The following is a 12910-nucleotide window of genomic DNA, read 5'->3' as shown; positions in this document are numbered from 1 at the left end:
CTGAGCCACCCAGGTGCCCCCCCCCCCCCCCCCCCCCCCCCCCCCGCAAATTTTTTTAAGTAAGCTCTACACCTGATGTGGGTTTGAACTCATGATCCCACATGCTTTACTGACTAAGCCAGCCGGGCAACTTGAGAAAACAATTATTTTTAAATGTTTATTTGTTTTTGAGATAGAGCAAACAGGGGAGGGGCAGAGAGAGAGGTTCACAGAGGATCTGAAGCTGACTGCAGAGAACCTTAAATTTAGTGACTTAAATTCACGAGCACCAACTGTGAGAACTTGACTTGAGTAGGATGCTTAACTGAGCCACCCAGGCACCCCGAGAAAACAATTTTTAAAAGACTTATGTTTATTGAAAAATAGTAATGCTAACTTTTATTTTTAATTTCTTTTTATTTATTTATTTATTTATTTATTTATTTATTTATTTATTTATTTATTTATTTTTTGAGAGAGAGAGAGAGAAAGGGAAAGGGGGAGAGAGAAGAGAGAAGTGGGTCTCGTTTTTTACCCGAAGCAGGCTCCAGCTCACTCTCTGTGGGACTTGAGCTCGCGAACTGTGAGATCATGACCTCAGCCAGTCAGATGCTTAACAACTGAGCCACCCAAGTACCTGCTAACTTTTAACTATATAATGAAATAGCACTCCACTTGAATTAGCAGACTCTTTTCAGTTTAGCTATTAATGTTAAAGGAACTCATTCAGAATCTAAAAAAATTCCTAATAAGGCAGTTTTCTTCCTGTACATTTTATTATGCCAGTATTTTAAAATGTTAGATTTTTTGCAATTTTATTGCTATTTGTAAACAATTTGAATTAGCGAAAATGATACTATTGAAGACTACAAGTAGTGTTGCTTAAGAAACTAACATAAGGAAGTTAATTAGTGTGCGTAAACTCATAGGATTGCTTAGTGGAAGGATGTGAGAAAAAAAATACAGTGAAGAGAAAAATCATATCACAGTTTAACATTCTTTTTAATGTGTATTTATTGGGGGGGGGGGGGGGGGGGGGGAGGGGCAGAGAGAGAGGGAGACACGGAATCCGAAGCAGGCTCCAGGCTCTGAGCTGTCAGCACTGAGCGGAAGTCAGAAGCTTCACCGACTAAGTCGCCCCACAGTTTTACATTTTAAAGCCCATGTGTTTAGCACACTTTCTCTTGAATGTTGTCTTTGTATGGTAAAATCTTTACTTTGAAAGGATCATTTTATCCTCTGTGGGTTGAAGTGTTTCTTTCTCCCACCAGAGTCCCAGTGCAGAAAAGCATATATTTTACATGTTATCCTGCATGGTTGTGGAAGGGCCTTTGTAATCAAAACAGTTTGTCATCCTGTCCCAGGGAAGAGGATCTTCCTAATAACTACTGCCTTCTTTTGGACATTCCACTTTGTCCTAGCTATAAAAGGGAAAAGTGGCACTAAGAGAAGGATTTTTTCACCCTTGAATTCCTTTTTTGTAGTTTGTTTCATATTTGTTATCAAATCTCCAGAATCATGCGAAAGCTTTGTTGCTTTGGCATTCTCTACGTACCACAGACAGAATAGAATGAGTTTTTCAAAACACTACATGTCCCTTTTCTTTGCAGAATCATCTTTGTTTTTGTGTTTGGCCTTCTTTAGTTTTTATTTCTTAACATCTGTTAAAGAAGTATTAGAAAATGTGTCTTTAAATAGAAGTATTTGAAGGATTCCAGATTTCTTTCTCTGTTTTTGTCCTTCTTTTTATAGTCTAAAGATCCATAAAATCATATTCTTTCACTTATATCACTTCTATGACACAGTCCTTATGTGTTTGTTATTAAGATATAGTTAGCCCATGGTTCATCAGTTCTATAATGCAGACTAGTGATTCTCAACAAGGGACAGTTTTGTCTCCTGGGGACCATTCATTAAAGTCTGGGAAGATTTGGTTGTCTAAGCTTCGTGTGGGGGAGCTACTGTTATCCAGTTGGCAGAGGCCAGTGATGCTGCTAACACCGTACGTGCGTGGGACAGTCCCCCACAGCAAAGAATTACCTGGCTTCACGTGTTAATAATGCCAAGGTCGAGGGAACTCCTGCATGGCTCGTTTGGTTAAGCATCTGACTCTTTGCAGCTCAGGTCATAGTCTCATGGGTCTGGCTCCCTGCTTGGGGTTCTCTGCGCCTCCCCTGTGTGTGCATGCTCGTTCTCTCTCTCTCTGTCTCAAAACAAATAAATAAACATTAAAAAAAATAGTGCCAAGGTTTAGAAAACCTAATACAGAGTCATGGTAAATAATCTTTGCTTCCTTGGTATATATATTATTTATATAAATTTATGCACTTCATCTAATTAGGATCCCCCCTGTTACTTTAAATTTAAATAGTATTTTTTTTTAAGATTTATGTTAGAGTTTTTAAAATGTTTATTCATTTTTGAGAGAGAGAGTGCAAGCAGGGGTGGGGCAGAGAGAGACCGGGATGGCGCGGGGGGGGGGGGGGGGGGGGGGGGTGGACAGAGGATCCAGAGGATCCTAAGCAGGCTCTACACCAACAGCAGTGTGCCTGACACAGGGCTGGAGCCCACAAACCTCGAGATCATTACCTGAGCCAAAGTCGGACGCTTTACTGAGTGAGCATCCAGGCGCCCCTAAGTTGTATTTAAAAAATCAAACATATGTATATAGCTGTGTAATAATATCCAAAGCAGTCATAAGCAGAGTTCCCCCAGCATAGTCATTTTCCTGCATTTATACCTCTCTTACACTGCTTACTCTTACTTTTTCAATTGTAGAAATTTCTGCTTTCTCTTCTCTATTTCCTTTCCCTCATGTTTCCAATATATCACAATTTTTCTTTAACTTAATAATCAGTCATTGTGTTTTATGAACATGTAAGGATTCCCCACATATTCTTTCTTGTACAGCCTTTTGTTTTCCTTGGACTTAATAATTGTTTTGCCTTTGTTTTCCTTCTTCTTTATTTTTTTAGTAAGATATATACCCAATATGGGACTCGAACTCATGACTCTGATATCAAGAATCACATGCTCTACTGACTGAGACAGCCAAGTGCCCGTTTTGCCTTTCCTTTCAATTAGTCTTCTAAAATGTAAAAAATTCTTAGTCCTTGCTTATCTTGAAAATGTTTTCTACACTTAGCTGCTGATTTTTTTAGGCATTAAATTTTGATTTGGGAATCCTTTCAGTCAGAATTTTGAATCTCCTTTTGTCCTATTTTACAGTATTGCTGTTGTGAAATATCATTTTCTGAAAGCATTTTGGATCTTTGAACTTCATTTTTTAAAAATTTGGATTAAATACTGTTTAAAACTGTCTATTCGCTGAATTTCCAATCACAGAACTTAGCATTGTTTTCAATATGAGAAAATGTTCAGAATCCAGAACAACTGTAAGACTCATAAGGCCATTGAGAAAATGCCTTTCTAACATGAAAAACTATTGTCTTTCATTGAACAAGGAAAGTTTAGTCAGACTCTGCATCTGTAGTAGGGGTTTTTCAAGTTCATTATGCCTAACAATCACCGGGTGATGCTTGTTTTTCCATGTAGATTCCTTGATCCCTCCCTGAGATCTTTGGATTCAGTAAATCTGACTAAGGATCACCTGGTGATTCTTCCTAACCACGAGGATTTCTCGATCCCTCCCCAAGATGTTCGGCTTCAATAAATCTGGTGTGACACTAAGAAATTTTCATTTTCCTAAGCAGGGACCCTGGTGGTCCTGCACCATTATTCTACAAGCTGGAGTGGTATGGAACCGAAAGTCTTTAGGCACTGGGGAAATGGATGCTAATTTAAACTACTTCTTTCATGTATACAAACAGGTAGCATCTTTAAATAAATCTGTAACCTGGGTGCACCTTTTACATGTGGTTTTTGAATCTGTGGGAGTATACTGAACATCCTGTTAAGCAGATAGGCTGATCAGAACCTGCCATTAAACACAGGATTGCGTTGTGTCATAATTATTTATTCACATGTCTCTCTGTCCCAACACCCTGCCCAGTTTCTGAAGCAAACAGAGTATGTTTTTAAAACCTTTTTCAGTGAAAAATTCTGTGTTACTGTATATAGTTGCTTGTAGAAAAGCAACACAAATAATTATACAGGCCTGGAGTGATTTTTCTTCGTATTAAGGTCTTTGGTGTGTCTTATATTTATATCATCATGTTTGGGTATCTTTGTTCTTTACGGACTAAAGTATGGTGGAAGAGCACAATTAGGGTCATTGCTTGAGATTCAGCATAAATCAGTTGGGTTATCTATATTCACCATTTGATAATAGTTCCTTTAGTTTGGGGTTAGCTTAAAATTCATCCTATTTCTTTTTCTGTGAGCCAAGATTTGGATAAGGAAGCATAAAGGAAGACAGCTCTTTACATCTCTTTTTAAACTACTTTTATCAACAACTCTTGGCATGGTAGTACATCTGTTAATTACATATTCATATTTACTTCATAAAATAATTCTGACTCAACTTCCTGCTTTGTTAGCTGTTAGTATATGTATTTGAATATTTTAAGTGTCAGATTTTCATTTTCCTTTAAAAAATTTTTTTAATGTTTATTTTTGAGAGAAAGAGACTGAGCGTGAGCAGGGGAGGGGCAGAGAGCGAGGGAGACCCACAGACTCATAAAGAGGGCTCCGGGCTCTGAGCTGTTGGCACAGAGCCTGAGGTGGGTCTCAAACTACGAGACATGAACTATGAGATCATGACCTGAGCCGAAGTCGGATGCTTAACCCACTGAGCCACCCGGGTGCCCCTCAGATTTTCATTTTTAATTTGGGAGAAAAATACATAGCTGCGGTAAAGAAAACTTACAGATGAAAAATCATGCATTATTTTTTTCTTCTTTGCATAAAAGCTACATTAACCCAAATAACTTGTATTTTAGATTGGCTGGGTATCCTCTTAATTTTGCAGTCCTGTTGTATCTCTAAAAGAGTACATAACCAGTGTTTTCTTATCTCCTAATATAAATATGAAAATAGTGGTTTGATGATTCAGTTTAAATCCTCTTGTCATTTCAGACCGTATGGAAGAAACTCTTAAGTAGGCTGTATTGTTTGTGTAAATTTTCAGTGTCTGTTAACCCTTGAAATTCAAGTGACTGTTGAAGAAAGTGGTATCTATTAAGATGACATTCAGCTTTTGCTCCTCTGCACTTAAAAAAAGTGGCTTTAGAGAACTTTAAAAAAAAACAAGATTTTATTTCTTCTAGGTAATTAAGTATTAAATGTTAGAAATACTGCTTTGTCAGCTGTTGCAGAGGCAAAAAAAAACCTAGACGAAACCTATTTTTGGAAACCCACTTATGCACATTGCATGTGTTAGGAGCACACACACAGGTCACAGAAGTTCTTCTGTGACAGCTGTAGATGTGCAAACCTCAGCGGAGCAATTTCCCTGCTCGTTATTCTGTCCTTTCCGCGAGCATGTCAGGTAATTGTTGACTGTGAGTGCTGTTATATGCTCCGAAGTAATGTTAATTTTTCTGCTTCAGTAATTTGCATGAATAAAATATACTAGAAAAACCAAAAACCCTTATAACTCTCGCTAACTTAGAGATTTGAGAAGATAATATGGAAATAACACATGTTCTCAGAAGTCTTTTGAAGTTATATTAACTATAGATGATTACCAGAAAAAGATGTTTTTATGAGGGTTAAACTTTTTTAAATTTAAGGAATATACATTTGGAAAATGTTCGGTAACCTGTAATTTTTGACCTTTGTGTTAGTGTTTTTTACATTTTATTTTGCTTTTGGTAATCTTTTTCTTTGAATTGTTTTTCACTCTGGTGTTCCAACAGCCTGCTCTTTTAGCTTCCCATTCAATGTATATGTGACGATTTGTTTTTGCTTGTTTTTTTGTGGGGAGCAAGAAGTGACTTTTGTTTACAAAATCAAATAACATTATGGCATTTAAACAATATTTTGTGAGTCCTAACCAATTATCTGTAACTTGAATTGTCTACCAAATTTCTCCTGTTAAATTTGTAGGTCTACAGAATTTTTCAAGATAGGATAATTGAAAACGTATTTGTAATAAATGCCTCTACTTGGATAACTTCAGTTTTTCTCAAGTCTGGACAAGACTGTTTTTTGTTTTTTTTAATAGACATTCGTTTTCAAACTCACACCGAGGGCTGTGATCAAAGGTAAATGCCATCAGACTTCAAGGTCTTTGAATCTGTAGATCTTTATTTTGCCCCCTACTTTATAGCAGTGTATTTAAATTTTAACTAGGCTTTAGAGCAAGGTCAATAAAGGTAAGCTAGTTAATCCTGATGAATGTATATTATTTTTAGGTCCTCATATGCAGTGGCCACTTAAAAAATCCGAAGATTATTTAGGTACTGGTTTGCATGGTGAAGTCTTTGTCTAAAGACTCCTTGTATAAAATCACCTCATATTAACTTTTTATAGATTCAGAAACTCACTTTTAATACGAAGGTTTCATTGTACTCCTTTTTTTTTTCTGTAATAATTAGAAAATACCCGTGAAGTGTTTTATGTCATAAAATTTACTGCCTAACAACAGTTCCTTCCACAGGTTAGCCTCGCAGTAAATGCCTACAAAAACAGTCTTATTTTTTATGTCTACAACACCAAGATTGTAAAGCGAGTCTAAGTGTATACATTTACGTATATTTGTAACTGCCATCTAGTTTCTTAATAGTAACTTTACATTCTGAATATTCCTGACTTTGTATATGTCATCGATGTGAAGGTGAGGTGGCCTTTCTGACATTCATTCACTTTTTCCCTTTTTCAACAGGGGAAAATGCAGTGTTGCCCTTCTGAATGAGACAGAGTCAGTATTGTCATATCTTGATAAAGAGGTAATTCACAATTGCGCTTATTTTATGTTTTTTTCCCCCCTTGATTTCACATGAAGCCCATACCTTTAAATGTATTTCTTCTTGTACCAAACTATTGCACCGGGAGAGCAGCATTATATAAAAGTGTAATGACCAGAATACTTTTAGATAATTTTATTTTTCTGGTTAACTGAGAGAAGAGTTGGCAAAAACTTCTGTGCCGTCTTTTTTAAGCTGGTAATGAAAGGCTTTATAAGGTATGATGATGTAGTTGGTAGCAGTAGAAATATTTTTGGCTTTATGAAATAAGTGACTTTTGTGTACTCAATCCTCCTCCCTGTTCTTTGTTTTTGTTGTTGTTTAAATAAAGAGATTTTATTTTAGGCTTTTTCCAGATGAGATCCTAGCACTGGTGGTCTGCTTTCTTTCCTAGAATCTCCATAAACTTTGTCAACTACAAGTGTTTCCTTCTGTGAACTTCAACAAGAAACATTTTAAACATATTTTCACAAGTTGGGTGAGAGCATATACTTCATTAGAAGGAGGAAATTCCTGTAAACAGAATATTCCACAATGAGAAAATTTTTACTGTTGACATTTTAAGATTTAACCTTTATAGTTACATGATGTTTTTGTTTTCCCAAATCTTTATGTATGTATGTATGTATGTATGTATGTGTGTGTTTAAAGAATTAAAGGGATATATTCAAAAAAAATTTTTTTTTAATTTTTTTTCAATATTTATTTTTGAGAGACAGAGCATGAGCGGGGAAGGGGCAGAGAGAGAGGGAGACACAGAATCGGAAGCAGGCTCCAGGCTCTGAGCTGTCAGCACAGAGCCCAACGCGGGGCTCGAACCCACGGACTGTGAGATCATGACCTGAGCCAAAGTCGGACGCTTAACCGACTGAGCCACCCAGGCGCCCCCCCCCCCCAAAATTTTTATTATACTTAAAAGTGTTGTCCCTGAAAGGATTGATGCAGACATGTGGAACTACTGTACGTTAGAAAATTGAACAGAGAAAACTAAGAGGAGGTAAATGTTCAAGGCAGAAAAAAGGTTGATAGTCTTTATAACTTACTCTTGTGAAATTTAGAAAAGAAGGTAATAGTGTTTGTTGTCAGTCAACATGTGGAAAATAATATGGATAAAGAGAATGCTCAGATGTTACCATTAGTTCATAGAAGCAGGAATAAAAGGAGGAAACATGAGTATGTTTCAGTTTATTTTACTGGTGTATTTGGCTGTTAAGACGCTGTAATTTTTTTAAAAACGTGGTATTTTTGCTGAACTCAGGAACCTGAGATCAAGACCTGAGCTGAGATCAAAAGTCGATGCTTAACCAACTGAGCCACCCAGGTACCCCTTAAAGGACAACTTTCTAATCACAATGTTTTCCTTTTAGAAAAATTAACATTACCTTTACATTTTAAGCGATTTCCCATATTGGCACATGTAAATTTAAGGAGTCTTAAGCAACTTTTGTGGCCCTAAGTAATAATTTCATTTTATTCTACTGTATAGTATGGCAAAATCCCATTTTTCTAGAATACTATACTAACATGTTTTACACAATAAAAGTGACCAGAAGTATGTGTACCTTGAAAACCCTTACTGTGCCAACGGCAGCAGCGTCAGTCACCCTAGTAACATTCTTTGTTTCTCCTGTCTTACAAAACAAACAATTCTGATTATATATTGATCACCCTCCATCAGCCTATTGAGCAGGTTGGTTTATATATTCTGCAGATTTTTTTTCTTTTCCCCAGGTAGACTTTTTTTTATATGCATAAATTGTCATATTGTTGTGTTTGATTCTTTAGTCTTTTCTTCTGACCATGACCCATGCAGAAGAATTCTGAATGGATGGTATCGCCTTGTCTGTTTTTCTCCTTTCCCTTTATCACAGTCTGTAAGGAGAAAGCTTTACAATCTGGTAGATTATCTCTTATTTGTAGCTTGCTCGGCACGGTCTTGGTAAAGTGCTGATGGTAGGAGCAGACCCCTCCAGCATATAATGCAGAGAGTTGTATAGTAGATAACCCTCAGAATCCTGGCAGGAAGCAGGGACAAGACCTTTTAAGACCTCCAGTAGTGATGCAGAATTCAGCAAAGGCCTGGTAGCCTGGTCATTTTATCCATTAGACTCAGTAACTAGGGCCTTTTTGCGTTTTAAAGAACCTTGGAAAGTTGGTGGGTGTGCCGGTGGTGGTAGGTAGTTACGTTTATATGGCTATTTATATATAAATATGAATGTTTCAGGATTCAAAGGAGAACTGCAGAAATGGAATTCATAAGATGCTCCATGAAATAATGCAATGTGACATTTTAATTGGGAAACTGTATGTAAGCTCAGCTCTTCTAAACTTTAATGTGAAATGTGTATCCATTTGAGTATGTTGATGAAATGTGGGTGGACACTCCAGAAGTAAGGGCGCCTTGTGTCATCGTTGTTTGGTGTGGGCTTTAGAGATTTAAATGATTGCTTGATTCAGGTGTCTTACCTTTGACTTAGAGCTTAGCTTTGCTAGTTCAGAATCTGTTTTAGAGCAGTTCATTGGTTTTCTTTTAGACTAAAACAACAAAACTTTATAATCTACCTTTATTGTATGCTATTTGTTTTTGCTTGATTTAATTTTACACTTTTACATGATGACCCTAACATTGTTCTCTTCTTCAAGATTCATGAATTTATTCACCAAAAGGAAATTTTATATACTCTCTGAAGTTTTATGATTTCATTATCATGACATTGGCCTCATTGCTTTATAAAAAGTAGAAGGAGTTGAGCTTACCTAGATATTTTCTGTCATTTTTTCTCAGGATACCTTTTTCTACTCATTGGTCTACGACCCTTCAGTGAAAACACTATTAGCTGACAAAGGTGAAATCAGAGTGGGACCTAGATATCAAGCAGACATTCCAGAAATGCTCTTAGAAGGTATGTTTTTCTTTGGGTTTCAAGTCCTATGAAAACAAATATGTCTTGAAACTCAAATATTCTTTTCCTCATATGGGAGAAACGTCTTTTGGGCTAAAGTTTAAAAGTTACAAGTTCTTCCCCTTGTAGAAATACAACAAATAACAACAGAAAATAATTTATTTGACCAATTGTTTGATTTTTATTTTACATTTTTGTGAGTTTTCTGGCTGTGTTTTCCTTTTAAATGCAACTTCTAGAATGTTCGTATCGTTGAGCTTGTGTCTTCATGTGATATGTACATGCCTTGAAATCCTGAATGCTCCTAAATCATCTAACTGAGGTGCCTGGAATCTAGTGAACAGTTATGTTTTGGTGGGGATTTGGGCTAATCTGGGTAGTTATGTACTGGAGAGATACAGAGCTTTGCATTTCAAAAATATCTTCCTAACAAGACAAATTTTTCTTTCTCCTGTTAAAACTGTACACTCAAAACCTTTATTTTCTGATTTCAAAAGTAAACATTCTTAACATTAAAAAATGAAACACAGAAATGTATAATGTAGGAAATGAACACCATCTGCTCTCCTTCATTCCAAACCCATATTTAATCACTATGGTCGTTTTGGGTGTGTTTATTTGGTTCACGCTGGCTTACCCTCCGTCCAGGAAGGGTCCACATGCAGTGCCGTGTTGCATATGTTACTCTGCAACTGCTTTTTTCAGTTAACCGCGTAACTTTAGTACTTTTCCCTATGAGTACAGTGACTTTTATTCTTTTCACTAACTGTGCAGGTCTTAAATTTGCATGGATGTACTATAATTCCCTCTTCCAGCCCCCTATTGGTAGACTTTTAGGCATTTATGTTTTCGATGTTACAAATTGATGCTGCTAGAAAAGCTATACCTATATATTTTTTTCAAGCATAACTTCTTGGAAGTGAAATGGTATATACATTTTACATATTGAAAATGCTCCTTTGCTCTTCAAAACGACTGTTACTATATTATGAAAGAACCAGGTGCTTTCACCAACACTGATTATGAGGAATTTTTTCACCCTCCATTTTTAAGCCACATTTTGATATATAATTGTCTTAGAGTTTTTTGTTTTGTTTTGTTTTGTTTTGTTTTAAAATTGAAATTATGCTTGCCCTAGTTATCTTTAGCCTTTAAATTTCTTGGGCATTTTCTTTTTCTTTTTTTTTTTTTTTTAATGTTTATTTATTTTTGAGAGACAGAGCATGAGTGGGGGTAGGGACACACACACACACACACACACACACACACACAGAATCCGAAGCAGGTTCCAGACTCCGAGCTCCGAGCTGTCAGCACGGAGCCTGACACGGGGCTCGAACTCACAGACCATGAGATCATGACCTGAGCTGAAGTCGGATGTCTAGCCGACTGAGCCACCCAGGCACCCCTTTCTTTCTTTCTTTCTTTCTTTCTTTCTTTCTTAAACTGTAAAGTTTATTTATTTTGAGAGAGAGCTCACATGAGAGCAGGGAAGGGGCAGAAAGAGTAAAGAGAGAATCCCAAGCAGACTTGGTGCTGTCAGCACAGAGCCTGGCTCAGGGCTTGATCACACGGCTATGAGATCATGACGTGAACTGAAATCAAGATCCGGACGCCCCACTGACTGAGCCACCCAGGCACACTCTTTTTTTCAGAGAGAGAGGGAGAGGAAGAGGGAGAGAATGCACATGCAAGCCGGAGAAGGGCAGAGGGAGAGGGTGAGAGAAAGGGTTTTTCCCTTAACCAGGCTCCAAGTTGATCACAGAGCCCAATACGGTGCTCAGTCCCACAACCGTGAGATCATGACCCAAGCTGAAATCAAGAGTCGGACACCGAATGGACTGAGCCACCCAGGTGCCCCATCTTGTGCTTTTTCTACTTGGTTGTTTATCTTTTTATGCATTGGCAAGAATTACTTGACTACTAAAGGTAAGCAAACACAGAAGTATTTACCTTGTCTACAAGGATTATAAACCTCTCCCCCACAGACCTAATTATTTGATTAAAAAATTTTAATAGTGACTTTAAATTTAAGTATATTTTATTTTTTATCATACAAAAGTTTGGGATTTCTTAGTCTTTTCCTTTAAGGTCTTTACGATTTGCGTTACTCACCAAAAGGCCTTCACTTTTTGTTTTTGCCCCCTGATTATTAAAACATACAAGTGCTGCCAGGGGTGCCTGGCTGGCTCAGTCGGAGGAGCATATGACTATTGATCTCGGGGTCGTGAGATCAAGCCCCATGTTGGGTGTAGAGATTACTAAAATAAACTTTTTTTTAAATGTTTATTTTTGAGAGAGAGCAATAGTGCGAGTAGAGGAGGGCCAGAGAGAGGGAGGGACAGAGGATCTGAAGTGGGCCCTGCACTGATAGCAGTGAGCCCGATGCGGGGCTTGAACTCTCGAACGGTGAGATCATGACCTGAGCTGAAGTTGGACGCTTACCGGACTGAACCACCCAGGCACCCCAATCTAAACTTTTATAAAAACATAGGAGTTCTTCCATATGTTCTTCTCTCTCTTTTCCTTGTCATACTTCTAAGAAAATGTATGCAGAAGAGTTAAATCAATAGATACTCAAGATAGAGTGTGAGAATTGTACACGTTGGTGTCAGTGGTGGCTGTGAATAATGCCAGGCTACAGTCATCTGTGTTTTCCTGAACTTAAGTGCCAGGAAAAGTCAGTCAATAAAGATTAAGCTTGAAGAACAGAACGCCATGTCTGCACTCACCTGCGTTTGGAAATGATTTTGAACAGATTGAGAGTAGTGAATCAGTTTATTATAGGTTGAGAGATTGCATTCATTGATGTTCTCATCTGTGCAAATCAGTTTATCTTCCAGAAGGAATTTTTACATCTTTAATCCTTAATGTTTGATGTTAGACTTCTATCTCTGTACCTAATTGTTCACTAAACATTTTATTCCCCCCTCCAAAAGCTTGATTTTTAAAATTTATAAACAGTGCTGTAATGAGTATAATGGATAATTTTGTGCTCTGGATATAACTGGCAAATAAAGTAGAATTGCTGAGTCTTAGGGCATGTATGTCTGAAATTTTATACAGAATGCCTAATTGTCTTCCAGGTAGTCATTGACAGGTGGTGGGTTTTCCCTTGTTTTAATTTAAGGTATGATTTATATATAGTACATCCCCCCG

At 37.2% G+C, this 12910-nt stretch overlaps 1 protein-coding gene across 4 annotated transcripts in view; it reads left to right on the top strand.

Annotated features, from left to right (window-relative positions):
- MTA3 (metastasis associated 1 family member 3) overlaps positions 1–12910 on the top strand; it is a 180884-nt gene that overhangs the window by 79073 nt on the left and 88901 nt on the right. For all 4 annotated transcript variants that reach the window (XM_049652233.1, XM_049652232.1, XM_049652231.1 and 1 more), the window contains exons 5-6: positions 6767–6830; positions 9634–9751. In XM_049652233.1, the coding sequence (XP_049508190.1) occupies positions 6767–6830; positions 9634–9751 (182 nt within the window). The remainder of the gene's footprint in view (positions 1–6766; positions 6831–9633; positions 9752–12910) is intronic.

Source organism: Panthera uncia (genome assembly GCF_023721935.1).
Source record: "Panthera uncia isolate 11264 chromosome A3 unlocalized genomic scaffold, Puncia_PCG_1.0 HiC_scaffold_12, whole genome shotgun sequence".
Lineage (NCBI taxonomy): Eukaryota > Metazoa > Chordata > Mammalia > Carnivora > Felidae > Panthera > Panthera uncia.
The sequence above is the reverse complement of the archived record's forward strand: the minus strand, read 5'-3'. Positions and strand labels throughout refer to the sequence as shown.